The sequence below is a fragment of the Erpetoichthys calabaricus genome, chromosome 11, assembly GCF_900747795.2.
Source record: "Erpetoichthys calabaricus chromosome 11, fErpCal1.3, whole genome shotgun sequence".
NCBI classification, from domain to species: domain Eukaryota; kingdom Metazoa; phylum Chordata; class Cladistia; order Polypteriformes; family Polypteridae; genus Erpetoichthys; species Erpetoichthys calabaricus.
Window position 1 is genome coordinate 137,634,140 of NC_041404.2, and position 15,015 is coordinate 137,649,154.

At 45.9% G+C, this 15,015-nt stretch overlaps 1 protein-coding gene across 1 annotated transcript in view; it reads left to right on the plus strand.

Annotated features, from left to right (window-relative positions):
* The window catches only part of nomo (nodal modulator), a 152,360-nt gene that overhangs the window by 125,491 nt on the left and 11,854 nt on the right, over positions 1-15,015 (plus strand). Inside the window, 7 exon segments of the mRNA XM_051934327.1 lie at positions 824-919; positions 3,602-3,811; positions 3,895-3,977; positions 5,624-5,783; positions 12,076-12,202; positions 14,607-14,720; positions 14,820-14,947. Coding sequence (XP_051790287.1) covers positions 824-919; positions 3,602-3,811; positions 3,895-3,977; positions 5,624-5,783; positions 12,076-12,202; positions 14,607-14,720; positions 14,820-14,947 — 918 coding nt within the window.

A 15,015-nucleotide genomic window follows, 5' to 3' on the forward strand; every position in this document is an offset into this window, starting at 1 on the left:
TCCAAGATGGCTGCACTGCGCATCAGCAGTAAGTGAAGGCTCATACGGTCTGTTGTTACTTCTGTCTGTTTGTGTCTCGTTAAGTCCGTCGGACAATCGGTAATGTCCAACTCCTATCCTTGGAAGCGCAGAATGCCTCGTAACGTGTAGTTCTGTAGTTGTCTGTATTCCACAAGAGCCATCACAAGGAGCCTGTTCCCATTTTTAACTCCAGTCTAAACATGGCATGCATGTTAAAGGAGGTCTTTAAGGAACATGGCGGTCGTCACGGGCTGGATGTGTAGGATGTTAATGAATCTGGCCCCGCCACAAAGGCGCAGGGGCCAAATCAGTTTGAACCCCCCCACCTAAGAGCACTGAACACGTATTGTGTGTTAAATATGACATTGTCAATACACAGACACGGATATCCAGTACGTGTCAAAGGCGTCACAGTCACAAAGGAAAGAAAACAAAGAGCAGCGGCAAGAGCGGCACTCTGAAAGTTTCATTCACAGATAAGAGAAAGGCTTTCAAAGCGCACAAAAAGCGAATGGGCGCCATCTAAATTAGCCGATTGTAATGAGGCAGAGGGTTCTGTAAAACCATTCAAGGTGACAGTTTAGATTGTAACCCCCAAAGACCCTCTGCACTGTGAAGCATCTGCTTCACAGAAGTGGAACGAGTCTGTAAAAAGCACGAGCTGTCCCGCCGTGTGACCCCGAAGGGCGTTGGAGATTGCGTCGGCTCTCTGTAAGTGGGTCTCGGCGTGAAGCGCCTGCTGTGCTGCCTCTGTGTCATACATTCACTGTGCCTTTTCTCTTCTTTTTAATATTGCCTTTAGTTCAGCGCCAAGCATCCTGACTCTCACGGCAGTTCGACACCGTGTGACTGGGGTGGTCACCACAGATGAGCTGATGGACATAACTGTCACCATCACGTGAGTATGCCAGGCCTAAAACTACAGGCCTGAAAATGTGAAAGGCCACAATTATAAAACAAGTAAAATATTTACAGTATATGCTGAAATTGGGGATTGTTGTAACATTTTTTTCACAAAATAGAAAGTTTTAATAAATCAATAACCTAGCTGTGCTACCCGTCTAAGACAGGGTGAAATCTAAATATTCAGTGTACACTTCAGCATTACTGTGCACCAGACAATACTTATGTCTCTGTTTCATTGCATTTGGTATGGGATTTGTAAAAGCAGTGTTAATGTTTGAGATGTGCCATCTGTTGGAATGAGAAATTCAATGCATTGTATTACTAGAAATGTTTGAAATGTGCCATCTGTTGGAATGAGAAATTCAATACATTTTATTACTAGAAATGTTTGAGATGTGCCATCTGTTGGAATGAGAAATTCAATGCATTGTATTACTAGAAATGTTGGTGATGCGCCATCTGTTGGAATGACAGAGATGTAGCAACTGTACTGGCACACACATTTATCCTTTCATTAGGATGGATACTTAAGGTCCAATATCAATTTGTTTTTACAGTGCCAATTAAAGGAGCGCTCCACTCAGCAATGATACTGGTTTTAAATTTTACTTTCTCATTGTTCATTGAACAAGAAAAACTTATAAATCTCATGTTTTCATTTAAGGTTTATGATAGAATGAGCATCTGTGGAGGCCAATGCTGGGCCAGAGCAAAGTATTTCAAAAAAGTCCGTAAAAAGCAATCTGTGCGAAAATCTGCCTCTTTATTTACATGTCGGTTGTCCAGTTGTGTGCTCATAATATCCCTAAAATATTGATAAGTTAATCCTTCTGAGAGAAACCAGCGTCAGGCATTATCAGGAAATATGATTTGCATGAGTTTGAGCTTTTGAACTTAAGATCCACCTCAATGCTGAAATATATTGTTAAACTAAAAGACTACAGCAGCCAAAAATATCGTGATGAGCTGGACAATGAAGACACCAACGAGCAAGGGGTAAAGATGCAAAAGTGCTTTTATTTACAAACTAGCAGGAGTACCTGGCGTTGCCCGGGAATCTATAACCTTGAAATAGACTTTTTTTTGGCATCGGAAGTGGACCATCCAATTCTACGTCTTTTTTTCGGTGGCATGAGTATATTAGCGAAAAGCAGGACAATTATAATGTGTTACATGGTATAACATACGGAATAAGCACTACAGTGAGATGAATTTACCTTATTTACAATACGTCGGAAAGCGAACAAATAGCACCAGTCAGTCAGAAAGACCAACACTGAAATCGTACTGTGCTGGCAGACAGCCTGCCTTCCCTTTCTTCAGATGTTTCATCCACTCTTGCATCAGCAGCCCTTCTCCTGTTGGCAGACAGCCTGCTTTCCCTTTCTTCAGATGATTCACAGGGACCAAACGGGCCACAAGATGGCACCGCCGTTAACGTCTGTTGCAACATGCGGCCATCTTGTCGATGATAAGTACAGGGTCATGTGCCGAACGTTGTGTCGGTGAAAAGGTGCCTTGCGCTTCACCACAAACATGTTTCCCAACCTAACATACCCCATGACCTCCTCCTGGTCACAAAGGAGCCCCATCCCCTGTTTCAGTGGCGATCGGACGCCCGGTGCAGATTTGTATGGCGGACAAACAAACAAACATACACACATACATACATCGACTGTCCTTTATATATTAGACAACAAAACCGGTGTCCAAACAAAGTGCAGTGCATCAAAACATTAACAAATAAATAATCCATAAAAACACAAGGAGGTTCAAATAATCCATTAAATCCATTGAAATGAGGTTAAAATACTGGCTGGAAGCAGTCCTTTGAAAAACAAAACCCGGTGCCTTACTTAGTTGGCGGCTGCCCTGTTTCTCCCATCTGGGCTACGCACCAGGGGAGTCACCCTGCCTGCAGCTGACCACCTCCACGTCCTCTAGCTCCGTACGGCACCACTACCTGGGCTGAGAGATTTGGGTTCCACCAACGGCCGGGGGGGCACTCACGCTGGGATTTCCGATCCCAAATCTGACTCCCGCTGCCTTCCTCTGCCTTATATGGCGAGCCAACCGCCTTCCGGGCATTCCTGCGCCTCTCAAGTGCTCAGCAGGAATGACCCAATCAAACTTGCCCCAGGTGTCGCCCAAACACCCCACTAGGGCTCACTTTTTCCCAGCTTGCCTGCTCTCACTGGCTCCTTCGCTTCCTTCCTCCCTTTCTTCCTCCTTTAACCTCCGTTCTCGCTTTCTGTTCTTTTTTTTTTCTCTCTCTCTCCCTTCGCATTTCACGCTTCTCCTGTTTATTTTGGGGACGTGGCACAGGTGTGGCGATTAGCAGCTCTCGGCATCAGTTACAGATACGGACGATTCCCCACCTGTGCACTTAAGCGAGTAAACACGTAGCGTCCGAGAACCGCTCTGGCCACACTAGCACACCCCCTCTATAAACCGCAAGTGCGGCCATTATTTATTTAAAAACTGTCCTTTTATTCTGGACCACGGACCCGCTGTACCACCCTTGCCCTTCTGCATCTGCCTTTCCATTTGAATTCTCTACTCTTAAATAAAGGCCCTTCTAGCACGTTCTTCCAGGGTCGGCCGTATCTCTCTCACTCTGTCTCTCCGCGTGTCATCGGCTCACCTGTCACTTTGTCTCCTGGTTTATGTTCAGGTCTTCCATTGAAAGCGAGCCGGCGCTGGTCATGGGCCCGCTGAAATCTCTCCAGCAGCAGAGGCAGGAGCAGCAGTTGCAGGAGATCGAGCTGCGGAGGCAGGAACGCGAGAGAAGAGGAGAGGGCGATGGGAAAGAGGGGACCCCCGTGCAGGAGAAAGTCGAGGAATTGCACGGCCCGTTCAATTATGAGTTCTCCTACTGGGCCAGGTAACGGAGGACAAGCTGAATGATGGGGTCCAAGACGGGAATCTTGAGAATGAGCCTTATGTTTCCTTTTTTTTTTTTTGCAGGGCCGGTGAGAAAATTCTGGTGACGCCATCTTCCAAAGTGCTGCTGTTTTACCCACCAGAAGTGGAGGCCACCATTACAGGAGGTACACCTGGATTAGCCGGTCCGTGAGTGCAGACGGTGGACTGAGCATGAAGCACATTACACACTTTAGTCTCGGCACCTGATAACTTCCTGAGTTTACCCTCCCAGATTTTCTGGGGTCGATGTTCCGCTATGTGGGCCATCTTTTAGGTCCCCCTGATGGGGCATATCGCTCTGCCAAATCATTTGGTCGCTCGCGCTCGCCGTTTCCATGCTGCCATTCTGCCCTCCTTTTATGAGGTGTGACTTCCTGACAGGATTTCTCACCAACTATGGAAAAACCGAGTTTAAGGCAAATTGAGAAAACGATGTTGCCCCTATAATTAACGATCCATCCATCCATCCATCCATCCTCTTCCGCTTATCTGAGATCGGGTCGCAGGGGTAGCAGCTGGAATGGAGAGTGCCCAGACTTCACTTTCCCCGGCTACTTCTTCTAGCTCTTCCGGGGTAATCCCAAGGCGTTCCAAGACATAGTCCCTCCAGCGTGTCCTGGGTCTTCCCTGGGTCCTCCTCCTGGTTAGACGTGCCCGGAACACCTCACCAGGGAGGCGTCCAGGAGGCATCCTGATCAGAATGCCCGAGCCACCTCATCTGACTCCTCTCGATGCGGAGGAGAATTCATTAACGATCTCCAGATTTAATCGTTCCTGAGATTCACGTTCACATTGTTGTTTTTTTTTTTCACGAATCAACAGCACCTGCCACTTAAATCACGCAGTCGCAGCATTTAAATCACCTGATCGTAATCTGACATTTTCATTGGTAGGCGGTCTTTCCTCATTGGTCCGTGGAGTTGCTTAGGTTTTTGTACATACCAGCATCTTCCATCGTGCTAGGACCGGAATGAAGACGCATGTGGGCATCACCACTTCCTTATAACACCAGGAAAGACTTTGTGACTCTCAACAACTAAATAAATCCAATTTTGAACAAACAAAATGGCAGTTACCAAGTTTTTTCCATTGCACGTGAGATTTCTCCCCTTCCTTGTCTGACTTGCTTTAGTCGCCCCATTCCTGTCCTTCATCCACTTACTGCAGTCTTCAGAATTACATGCATATGCCTTATGTTTCTGCAAAAATACAATTAAAGCTGCAGAAAAGCTAAAAAACACGGACACTTGTGACAGTTACCTTTATAGCTGCTGTGTGATTTCCGTTTGTTTGTTCGAGTTGTGCTCCGTCATTTTCTAATAATTCAAAATCTTGCAGCCTTGGTGATTTCATGTTCCATCCATCCATCCATTTTCCAACCCGCTGAATCCGAACACAGGGTCACGGGGGTCTGCTGGAGCCAATCCCAGCCAACACAGGGCACAAGGCAGGAACCAATCCTGGGCAGGGTGCCAACCCACCGCAGGGCACACACAAACACACCCACACACCAAGCACACACTAGGGCCAATTTAGAATCGCCAATCCACCTAACCTGCATGTCTTTGGGACTGTGGGAGGAAACCGGAGCGCCCAGAGGAAACCCACATAGACACGGGGAGAACATGCAAACTCCACGCAGGGAGGACCCGGGAAGCGAACCCAGGTCTCCTAACTGCGAGGCAGCAGCGCTACCCACTGCGCCACCGTGCCGCCCGATTTCATGTTCCACCCCTTCAAATTCTTTTTTTCATTTTGTTTTGTCCCGCAGAGGGCTGCCCGGGCCGAATGGTGGAAATCCAAGGGAAGGCGGGCCTCTTCCTGGAAGGTCAAATCCAGCCGGTGCTGGAAGGAGTGGAGATCACCATCATGGAGAAGGGGACGGACGCAGTGCTCATCACTGTGGCGACTGATGAGATGGGAGCTTACAGGTGAGCCGCTTTCTTTATTCCAAAATCCTTTCATTTGAATATTTATGCCTCTTTACACTTAGCGGTAAATGGACACGCCATGTCGAAAAACCAGCCGGTGGCCGTAGGTGGTGTGCAGAAATGTGCCATTCAGCAGTATCGGCGTTAATGGGTAGCGGTCAGACTGTCAGGGTGCATTCAGGAGATTTACTGCTGGAGTAAAAACTTCTGAATCTACGGACGCGGGCTGTGATGCCATCTGCTAGTTTGCTGAGGCAAGAACTGTCTGCTCAGGGAGGTCGGCCTCCTTGTTTTCCTCTAGGGTAACACGTTTGTTTTGCAATTGTGGCGTCTAACCTGAAACTATCTCACAAAATTGAGTACACCCCTCACATTTTTGTAAATATTTTATTATAACTTTTCATGGGGCAACACTGAAGATATGACACTTTGCTCCAATGTAAAGTAGTCTGTGTACAGCTTGTATAACGTTGTGAATTTGCTGTCCCCTCAAAATAACTCGACACACAGCCATTAATGTCTAAACCGCTGGCAACAAAAGTGAGTACACCTCTAAGTGAAAAATGTCTTAATTGTGCCCAAAATGTCAATATTTTGTGTGGCCACCATTATTTTCCAGCATTGCCTTAACTCTCTTGGGCATGGAGTTCACATGAGCTTCACAGGTTGCCACTGGAATCCTCTTCCACTCCTCCATGACGGAGCTGGTGGATGTTAGAGACCTTGCGCTCCTCCACCTTCCCCACAGATGCTCAGTAGGGTTTAGGTCTGGAGACATGCTTGGCCAGTCCAGCACCTTTACCCTCAGTTTCTTTAGCAAGGCAGTGGTCATCTCGGAGGTGTGTTTGGGGTCGTTATCATGTTGGAATACTGCCCTGCGGCCCAGGGAGGGGATCATGCTGTGCTTCAGTATGTCACAGTACATGTTGGCATTCATGGTGCCCTCAATGAACTGTAGCTCCCCAGTGCCGGCAGCACTCATGCTGCCCCAAACCATCACACTCCCACCACCATGCTTGACAGTAGACAGGACACACTTGTCTTTGTACTCCTCACACACGCCTGACACCATCTGAACCAAATAAGTTGATCTTGGTCTCATCAGACCACAGGACATGGCTCCAGTAATCCATGTCCTTAGTCTGCGTGTCTTCAGCAAACTGTACATCATTTTTAGAAGAGGCTTCCTTCTGGGACGACAGCCATGCAGACCAATGTGATGCCATGTGCGGTGGGCGTACGGTCTGAGCACTGACAGGCTGACCTCTGCAGTAATGCTGGCAGCACTCATACGTTTGTTTTCAAAAGACCACCTCTAGATATGACGCTCGGCACGTGCACTCAACTTCTTTGCTTGACCATGGCGAGGCCTGTTCTGAGTGGAACCTGTCCTGTTAAACCTGTCGCTGTATGGTCTTGGCCACCGTGCTGCAGCTCAGTTTCAGGGTGTTGCCGATCTTCTTCTAGCCTACGCCATCTTTACGTAGAGCAATGATTCTTTTTTTCAGATCCTCACAGAGTTCTTTGCCATGAGGTGCCATGTTGAACTTCCAGTGACCAGTATGAGAGAGCGTGAGAGCGATAACATCAAATTTCACACCTGAGACCTTGTAACACGAACGAGTCACATGACACCAGGGAGGGAAAATGGCTAACTGGGCACAATCTGGACATTTCTCACTTAGGGGTGTACTCACTTTTGTTGCCAGCGGTTTAGATATTAATGGCTGTGTGTTGAGTTATTTTGAGGGGACAGCAAATTCACACTGTGATACAAGCTGGACACGGACTACTTGACATTGGAGCAAAGGGTCATATCTTCAGTGTTGTCCCATGAAAAGATATCATAAAATATTTACAAAAATGTGAGGGGTGTACTCACTTTTGTGAGATACTGTATCTCTCTATTATAAAAAATAAGTTTGGAAGGGAGACCAGGGAGACGAGACGTTTATCTTCTCAGAAGACACTTAAAAGACTGCAAGACGAAAGAGATTGGAGATTGGCAACGGAGCGTCTTGTGGGGACGTGGAACATGAGATTCTTGCAAGTCACGCACTACTTACAACCAATATCAAATAAGATCACGGTCATCAAAACTCTGTCGTGTGAAGGCTTTTAGCAGACATACAGTAGATCCTCTGCTCTCAGCTCATATAAAGCGTATAAGGACAATACGTTCTAGATGAAACGTCAATGACTAAGCAAAGAAGAAAGAGCATCGTGGAGAAAAGAAACCCAAAAGCGTTGGAGAGAAAAAAAATGCAGATAAGAGATTATGAAAGCAGTGGAATTCGAAAGGCTGAAAAAAAAACGATGGTGCGATACACATGCAGAGAAAGTTAAAGAATATGAAAGCAGTAAAAGATAGTAAAGATCGCAATCAGTGCAAACAAACGGAAATTATTACTCGAATAAAGGGAAAATAATCATCACGGACAAAGCAAGGTCAGAAATAAAAGACAGAGTAGAAAACAAAGTAAAACGTCATAAAGAGGTTCAAAAACGAGGGGGTGAAACACAAGCAGAGCTGGTTAGAGAGAATGAAAACGGAGGAATTCAAAAGACACAGAAAAAACAAGGGCGTGATAAAACATGCAGAGCAAGTTATAGAATATAAAAGCAGAAAAATTCGAAAGTATCAAAAAAAAATGATAGTAAAGATCGCATTAGCACAAACAAAGAGAAATTATTACTCGGTGAAATAACAGAAAGGCAAATAGAGATCGAATATATGGACACAGGTGATATGTCAGAAGTATGGAAATATTGTAAGGCTTTAGTAGTTTAAGTCGGAGACTTGTAGATCGTCTAATTCATGTTGCCATTCTACACAATGAGGAGGCGTGTATCCGCAAGAATTAAAAGATTTGATGTTTGGGGAAAGTGAAATCCACAAACAGTCAGTCATTTTACAACCCAGTATATCCAAATACAGGGTCACGGGGGTCTGCTGAAGCCAATCCCAGCCAACACATGGTGCAAGGCAGGAAACAAACCCCGGGCAGGGCGCCAGCCCACCGCAGAATCCACGAACACTACAGGCAAAATATACGAGTCTACAATAATCTTTTTGTCTTCACATCATTCAATGCTCAAAACGTAGATTTACACAATAATGGACTATACGCTATGAGAATCTGTGGTCCTGCAACAGTATATGTAAATTAATATTTATAAATGATTTAGATCGGAATATAAGTAACAAGCTGGTTAAGTTTGCAGATGATACCAAGATAGGAGGATTAGCCGATAATTTGGAATCCGTTATATCATCACAGAAGGACTTGGACAGCAGACAGGCTTGGGCAGATGAAAATTAATGTCAGTAAATGTAAAGAATTACAAATAGGAAGTAAAAATGTGAGGTTTGAATACACAATGAGGGGTCTGAAAATCGAGAGTCCACCTTATGAGAAGGATTTAGGAGTCACAGGGGACTCTAAGCTATCGACTCCCTGACAGTGTTCAGAAGACATTAAGAAGGCTAACAGAATGTCAGGTTATATAGCGCCTTGATGTGTGGAGTACAAGTCACAGGAGGTTCTGCTCAGGCTTTATCAGTCACTGGTGAGGCCTCATCTGGAGTACTGGGTGCAGTTTTGGTCTCCAGGCTACAAAAAGGACATAACAGCACAAGAGAATGTCCAGAGAAGAACAACTAGACTGATTCCAGGGTTACAGGGGATGAGTTATGAGGAAAGATTCAAATGCTGAGCCTAACACTTGCATGAAGTTTAGGTCTTGTTAGGTTGGAGTGCATAATGGGAGGTCTGAAAATTGAGAGTCCACCTTATGAGAAGGATTTAGGAGTCATAGTGGACTCTACACTATCAACATTCAGACAGTGTTCAGAAGCCATTAAGAAGGCTGACTTAATGTCAGGTTATATAGCGCCTTGATGTGTGGAGTACAAGTCACAGGAGGTTCTGCTTAAGCTTTATAACACACTGGTGAGGCCTTATCTGGAGTCCTGGGTGCAGTTTGGGTCTCCAGGCTACAAAAAGGACATAGCAGCACAAGAAAATGTCCAGAGAAGAGTGACTAGGCTGATTCCAGGGCTACAGGGGATGAGTTATGAGGGAAGATTAAAAGAGCTGAGCCTTCACAGTTTAAGCAAAAGAAGATTAAGAGGAGACCTGACTGAAGTGTTTAAAATTATGAAGGGAATGAGTCCAGTGGATCGAGACTGTTATTCTAAAATGAGTTCATCAAGAACACGAGGACACTGTTGGAAACTTGTGAAGGGTAAATTTCGCACAAACATTAGGAAGTTTTTCTTTACACAAAGAACAATAGACACTTGGAATAAGCGACCAAGTAGTGTGGTGGACAGTAAGACGTTAGGGACTTTTAAAACTCGACTTGATGTTTTTTTGGAAGAAATAAGTGGATAGGACTGGTGAGCTTTGTTGGGCTGAATGGCCTGTTCTCGTCCAGAGTGTTCCAATGTTCTAATTAAAGCAACAACAAGTTTAATTTTGAAGAAACCACAATTCGATCAGGTGTATATTTACAATCACAGAGAAGAGATGCAAATTTTAACAGGCGAAAAGAAAGGTAATGTAGGATATATTCTGCGAATAACATGAGACACCAAAGGAGATGTTGATATGCCGCTCATATTAAAACGTTCACAGTTTACCGTTAGAATAGCTATGATAATTGACAAATCACAGGGACAAAGATTCAAAAAAGTTGGATTATTTCCTAGAGAAAAAGAAACGATATTCACTCACGGGCAGTTATACGTTACGTTGTCACGTAAGTCCAAACACAGAATCAAAATTGAATGCAATCTTGAAGAAAACGTAATTCCAAATAGTTTTTATTGAAGCTTTAAAGTGCAAATAATGAAATTGAAACAATTCCAAAGAAAAAAAGACAAGCTTTTAAAATTGTATATCTGATTAACCAAACATGGGGGCTGGCGAGCAAAGCAAGCAGGGGACGGAGCCCCTTAGTATAGATATAATATTAAAAGGCGACACCCCTCCCTTAGTGATACGACGGTAAGAAATCACATAGGAGAAATAACTTGGCTTTCTTTAATGACGGCTTCCGTGGCATAACAGACGAAGGAAGCCATGACGAGACCTTTGTGTAGAGGCTGCCATTTTCGTTGCTGCGCTGGAAGGATTTTCAGGATCCGATGACGTTATCTCCCATCCATCCTTCAGCTTCAAAGGTGTGCCAAGGTTTTATACTCTTTCTTAATGTGCAGGCCCCAGTTAGGTGAATCATGCCATTCCAAACAAGGCAAAGAAGATCCAATGTCATGCTGGCTCTGACGCACAGAAATTGTTCACGTTGCCCATTTTTGTAGTTGTCCCTTTTGCGTCTTCTAATGCTTGCCTAGCAGTTCTAAATGTCTGCTAAATCTGGCCTTGTGTTAGCTGTACATGTGGAGATAAAGCAGATTTCTAAAATATTTTTTTGTACAGAGCACAGTGACATATTAAACATATAAACTTATTACACTCCTGTACTATGGCACCGGCGTTTTGAGCAGATCTCGTTGAGTGCTTTTGATTTTGTTGTCCCTTGCAGCAGGGATGTAGAGGCATACTGTGTAACATACCAACAAAAATGTTATTTTCTGAAGACACACCATGGATTTGTATGGCTCAAAATGCTACTTTCTATTGGTACACTCTGATCATTTAGTGTCCGTCAGGGTCCTGTGCCCACCTACACGATGCGTGTAACACTGGAAATGCAAACATTTGCTGTCAGGCCTGACTCACAAGCCGGATGGCTACATGTGAAAGCTGTTTAGTACTGTAAAGACATAGGGGGATTGTATCAGTATTAATAATAAGGTATAAGCAGGAACTAAAGAAAGGGACCGGCCGAAGAGGGCAACCTGTAACCAGACAACCATGGGCATGACGCTGGAGGACCTGGCCGGACCAGCACAAAACTGACTTCTTTTTAGATGTTTAATTCGTCAAGTCACTGGGACTGAAAGCAGAGTCGATGGCACCTAATAATAATGTCACAAAGGAAAGATTACACTTGTAAATCAACAGAGTTGTCACGCAGTGCCACAAGTAGGCATTTTGTGTGAGCCTTGCATTGGTGACACCTAGATCTACCCAAGTCTTCTGCCGTGATGCTCTCGGGTTTTCATTTTCGATGGCAGTGTTACCGGAGTTATGACCTTCTGGTCCTTTGATTGATTCTCTTTACAGAGCTTAACTTGAACCCTGCCAAAGCACATTTGATAAGTGGCACATTAAAGAGGGCCCTCCTGTACCTGTAACCTGCTTTGCCTTCTCTCTCTCTGTAGCGTGGGCCCCCTGCACCGAGACCGCGACTATGTCATCAGCGCCAAGAAGGAGGGCTTTGTACTGACGCCCGTGGATGGCACTCGGGGCGACTTCAAGGCTTTTGCATTGGCAGGGGTCACTTTTGAGGTAAGGCCTTGTGTGCCACGCTGCAGTTGGGCCTTTTGAAGAAGCTGGGATTGTGAAGCAGCACCCTGAATTGTGTTCACTGGTATGGGGGGAGGCAGGTAGCCATAAAGCAGAGTTTCTGGAGGGCTGTCGGCAGCAGCGTCTGTCTTAAGGGGAAAATAAATTGCTCAAAAAAATTAAAAAGACAATATTTAATCCGAGTATAGCATCAAATCAGTGACACTTCTGGGCTATTGATCTGGTCAGTGAAGTAGCAGAGGGGCTTGTTCATCAGTTTCAGCTGCTATGGTGCACTAGAGGGGTAACAGTGAGACGACCCCCAAAACAGGAATGAATGGTTTAACAGGTGGAGGAAGGCCACTGACATTTTTCCCTCCTCATCTGTTTTGTCACTCGTTTTCCATTAGTCTACGGTCAGTGTCACTACTGGTAGCATGAGGCCATACCTGGACCCTACAGAGCTGGCACAGGTTGTCCAACTTCTCCAGGATGGCAAGCACATCAATACATGCCATTGCCAGAAGGTTTGCTGTGTCTCCCAGCACAGTCTCAAGGGCATGGAGGAGATTCCAGGAGACAGACCGGCAGTTACTCTAAGAGAGCTGGACAGGGCCCCTCGTAGAAGGTCCTTAACCCATCAGCAGGACCCACCAGCAAGGAGGAACAGGATGAACACTGACAGTCTACAAAATGACCTCCTGCAGGTAGGCAGGCAAGCCACTGGTGTGAATGTCTCTGAGCAAACAATCAGAAACAGACTTCATGAGGGTGGCCTGAGGGCCCGACGTCCTCTATTGGCTGCCGTGGAGCTCAATGGGCATTTGCCATAGAATACCAGAATTGGCACCCTGTGCTCTTCACAGATGAGAGCAGGGTCTCCCTGAGAACATGTGACAGACGTGAAAGGGTCTGGAGAAGCCGTGGAGAACGTTATGCTGCCTGTGACATCGTTCAGCGTGTTGGGTCAGTGATGGACAGTCTGGAGAGGTATATCCATGGAGGGATGCACAGACCTCTACAGGCTAGACACCGGCACCTTGACTGCCATTAGGTATCGGGATGAAATCCTTGGACCCATTGTCAGACCCTGTGCTGGAGCACAACAATGCCCGGCCTCATGTGGCCGAGAGGATGAAGGACTTGATACCATTGACTGTCAAATCAGGAGCTCAGTGATGCCCTGGTTCAGATCTGAGAGGAGATTCCCCAGGACACCATCCATCGTCTCATTAGGACATTGTCAGGCATGGGGGGGTAGATACAAACTATTGAGTACGATTTGGAGTTGCTGCAATGACATTGTGGCCAAATGGACTCACCTGCCTGCCTGCCGCATCATTTTGTTCCCTTTGATTTTCGGGGTGTCTTTGAGTTCAGCCCTCTGTAGGTTGATCATTTTCATTTCCATCCTTTCGTTCCTCACACATCACCATATCAGTCCATAGCAGTAGAGATAGTCGGCAGGATTTGTTTTTCCCATTGAGATCTGATGAGTTTTCAAAGTGGTCCTTTAATTTTTTTGAGCAGTAGCGTCGAGACACGCGCAGACCCCGAGCGCCAAGTAGCCCGTTTTATGTGGTGGATACGTTCGGCATGTATTCAGACCCCTTCACGCTTTATTGCGTTGCAGACTTCATTTTAAATGGACACATTTTACATTTTAGCCCATCAATCTACACTCCGTTACACTCAATTGGCAAAGTGCAAATGTGTTTTCAGGAAGGTTTGCAAATTTATTAAAAGGCATAAACTGAAATCCCCTTATTAATTCAAGAATCGAGACGCCCTCTGTAAGAACAACAAGAAAAAACGTTTGTTTTGGGGGTCCCACCTCATATATTAAATTCTCTCGATGGAAAACAGGAAGGGTCGCGAAGTCACCGCTGGCTGTGTCTGAAACGGGCCTGAGGGGTGAGGGCAAATTGGGTGTTTTCTAATTGCCGAGGAGGAAGAAGGGGTCTGTCCAAGGGGCCGGGACCGGAAGTGATGTCACTCAGTGGGAAGGTTCTGGAATTATGCAGGGTTCTGTTCAGAGAGTGTCTGGAGGGCATTAGTGCATCCTGCCCACCCCTTGTCTCTGCTCACTGACTGCCTCCCGTGCGCTCGTGTTGTGTGATGCCTCCAAATCGGTGGGCTTTAGTGCTCCTGGAGACATTTCCAGAACTTGACTGGAGTCTTAATTGTGGTAAACTGAATTGATTGGACATTTGAGACCCTTACCATCAAGTGGGTTTTGTAAAGTTAATGGCAAAGCTGAGAGGCGTTTCGAGAACGCAAAGAGACTCTGCGTGGAAGCTGAAGGTCTGTGAGACTGCAAAGCTGCTTTCATCTTTGTGTGTTTTGTGTTTTTTTACTAAATGCACGTCTGCCTTTTTTTTTTTTTTTTTTGTTTTGTGGTGCACAGATCAGACTGGAAGATGGCCAGCCCCTCTCTGGCGTGCTGCTCTCCTTGAGCGGGGGACAGTTCCGTTCCAACCTCCTCACTCAAGACAGCGGCGTTCTCACCTTCAACAACTTGGTACATCCCTCCTGTGTTCTCCTTTGTTCTTGTGGGTCCTTTGAGACTGGGAGGGGCTCCCTTTTAAAGCTGCCAACTAACTTTGACTTGTCCATGCAGAGTCCTGGCCAGTATTACTTTAAGCCAATGATGAAGGAGTTCCGCTTTGAGCCGGCGTCCCAGATGATCGAGGTGGAAGAAGGCCAGAATCTGAACATCGCCATTACTGGATACAAGACGGCGTACAGGTAGGCTGCTGGCCGGAGAGGTGGGTGACGAGAGAGGTGAGGTGGCCACCAGAGCAGCTCAGTGTGGA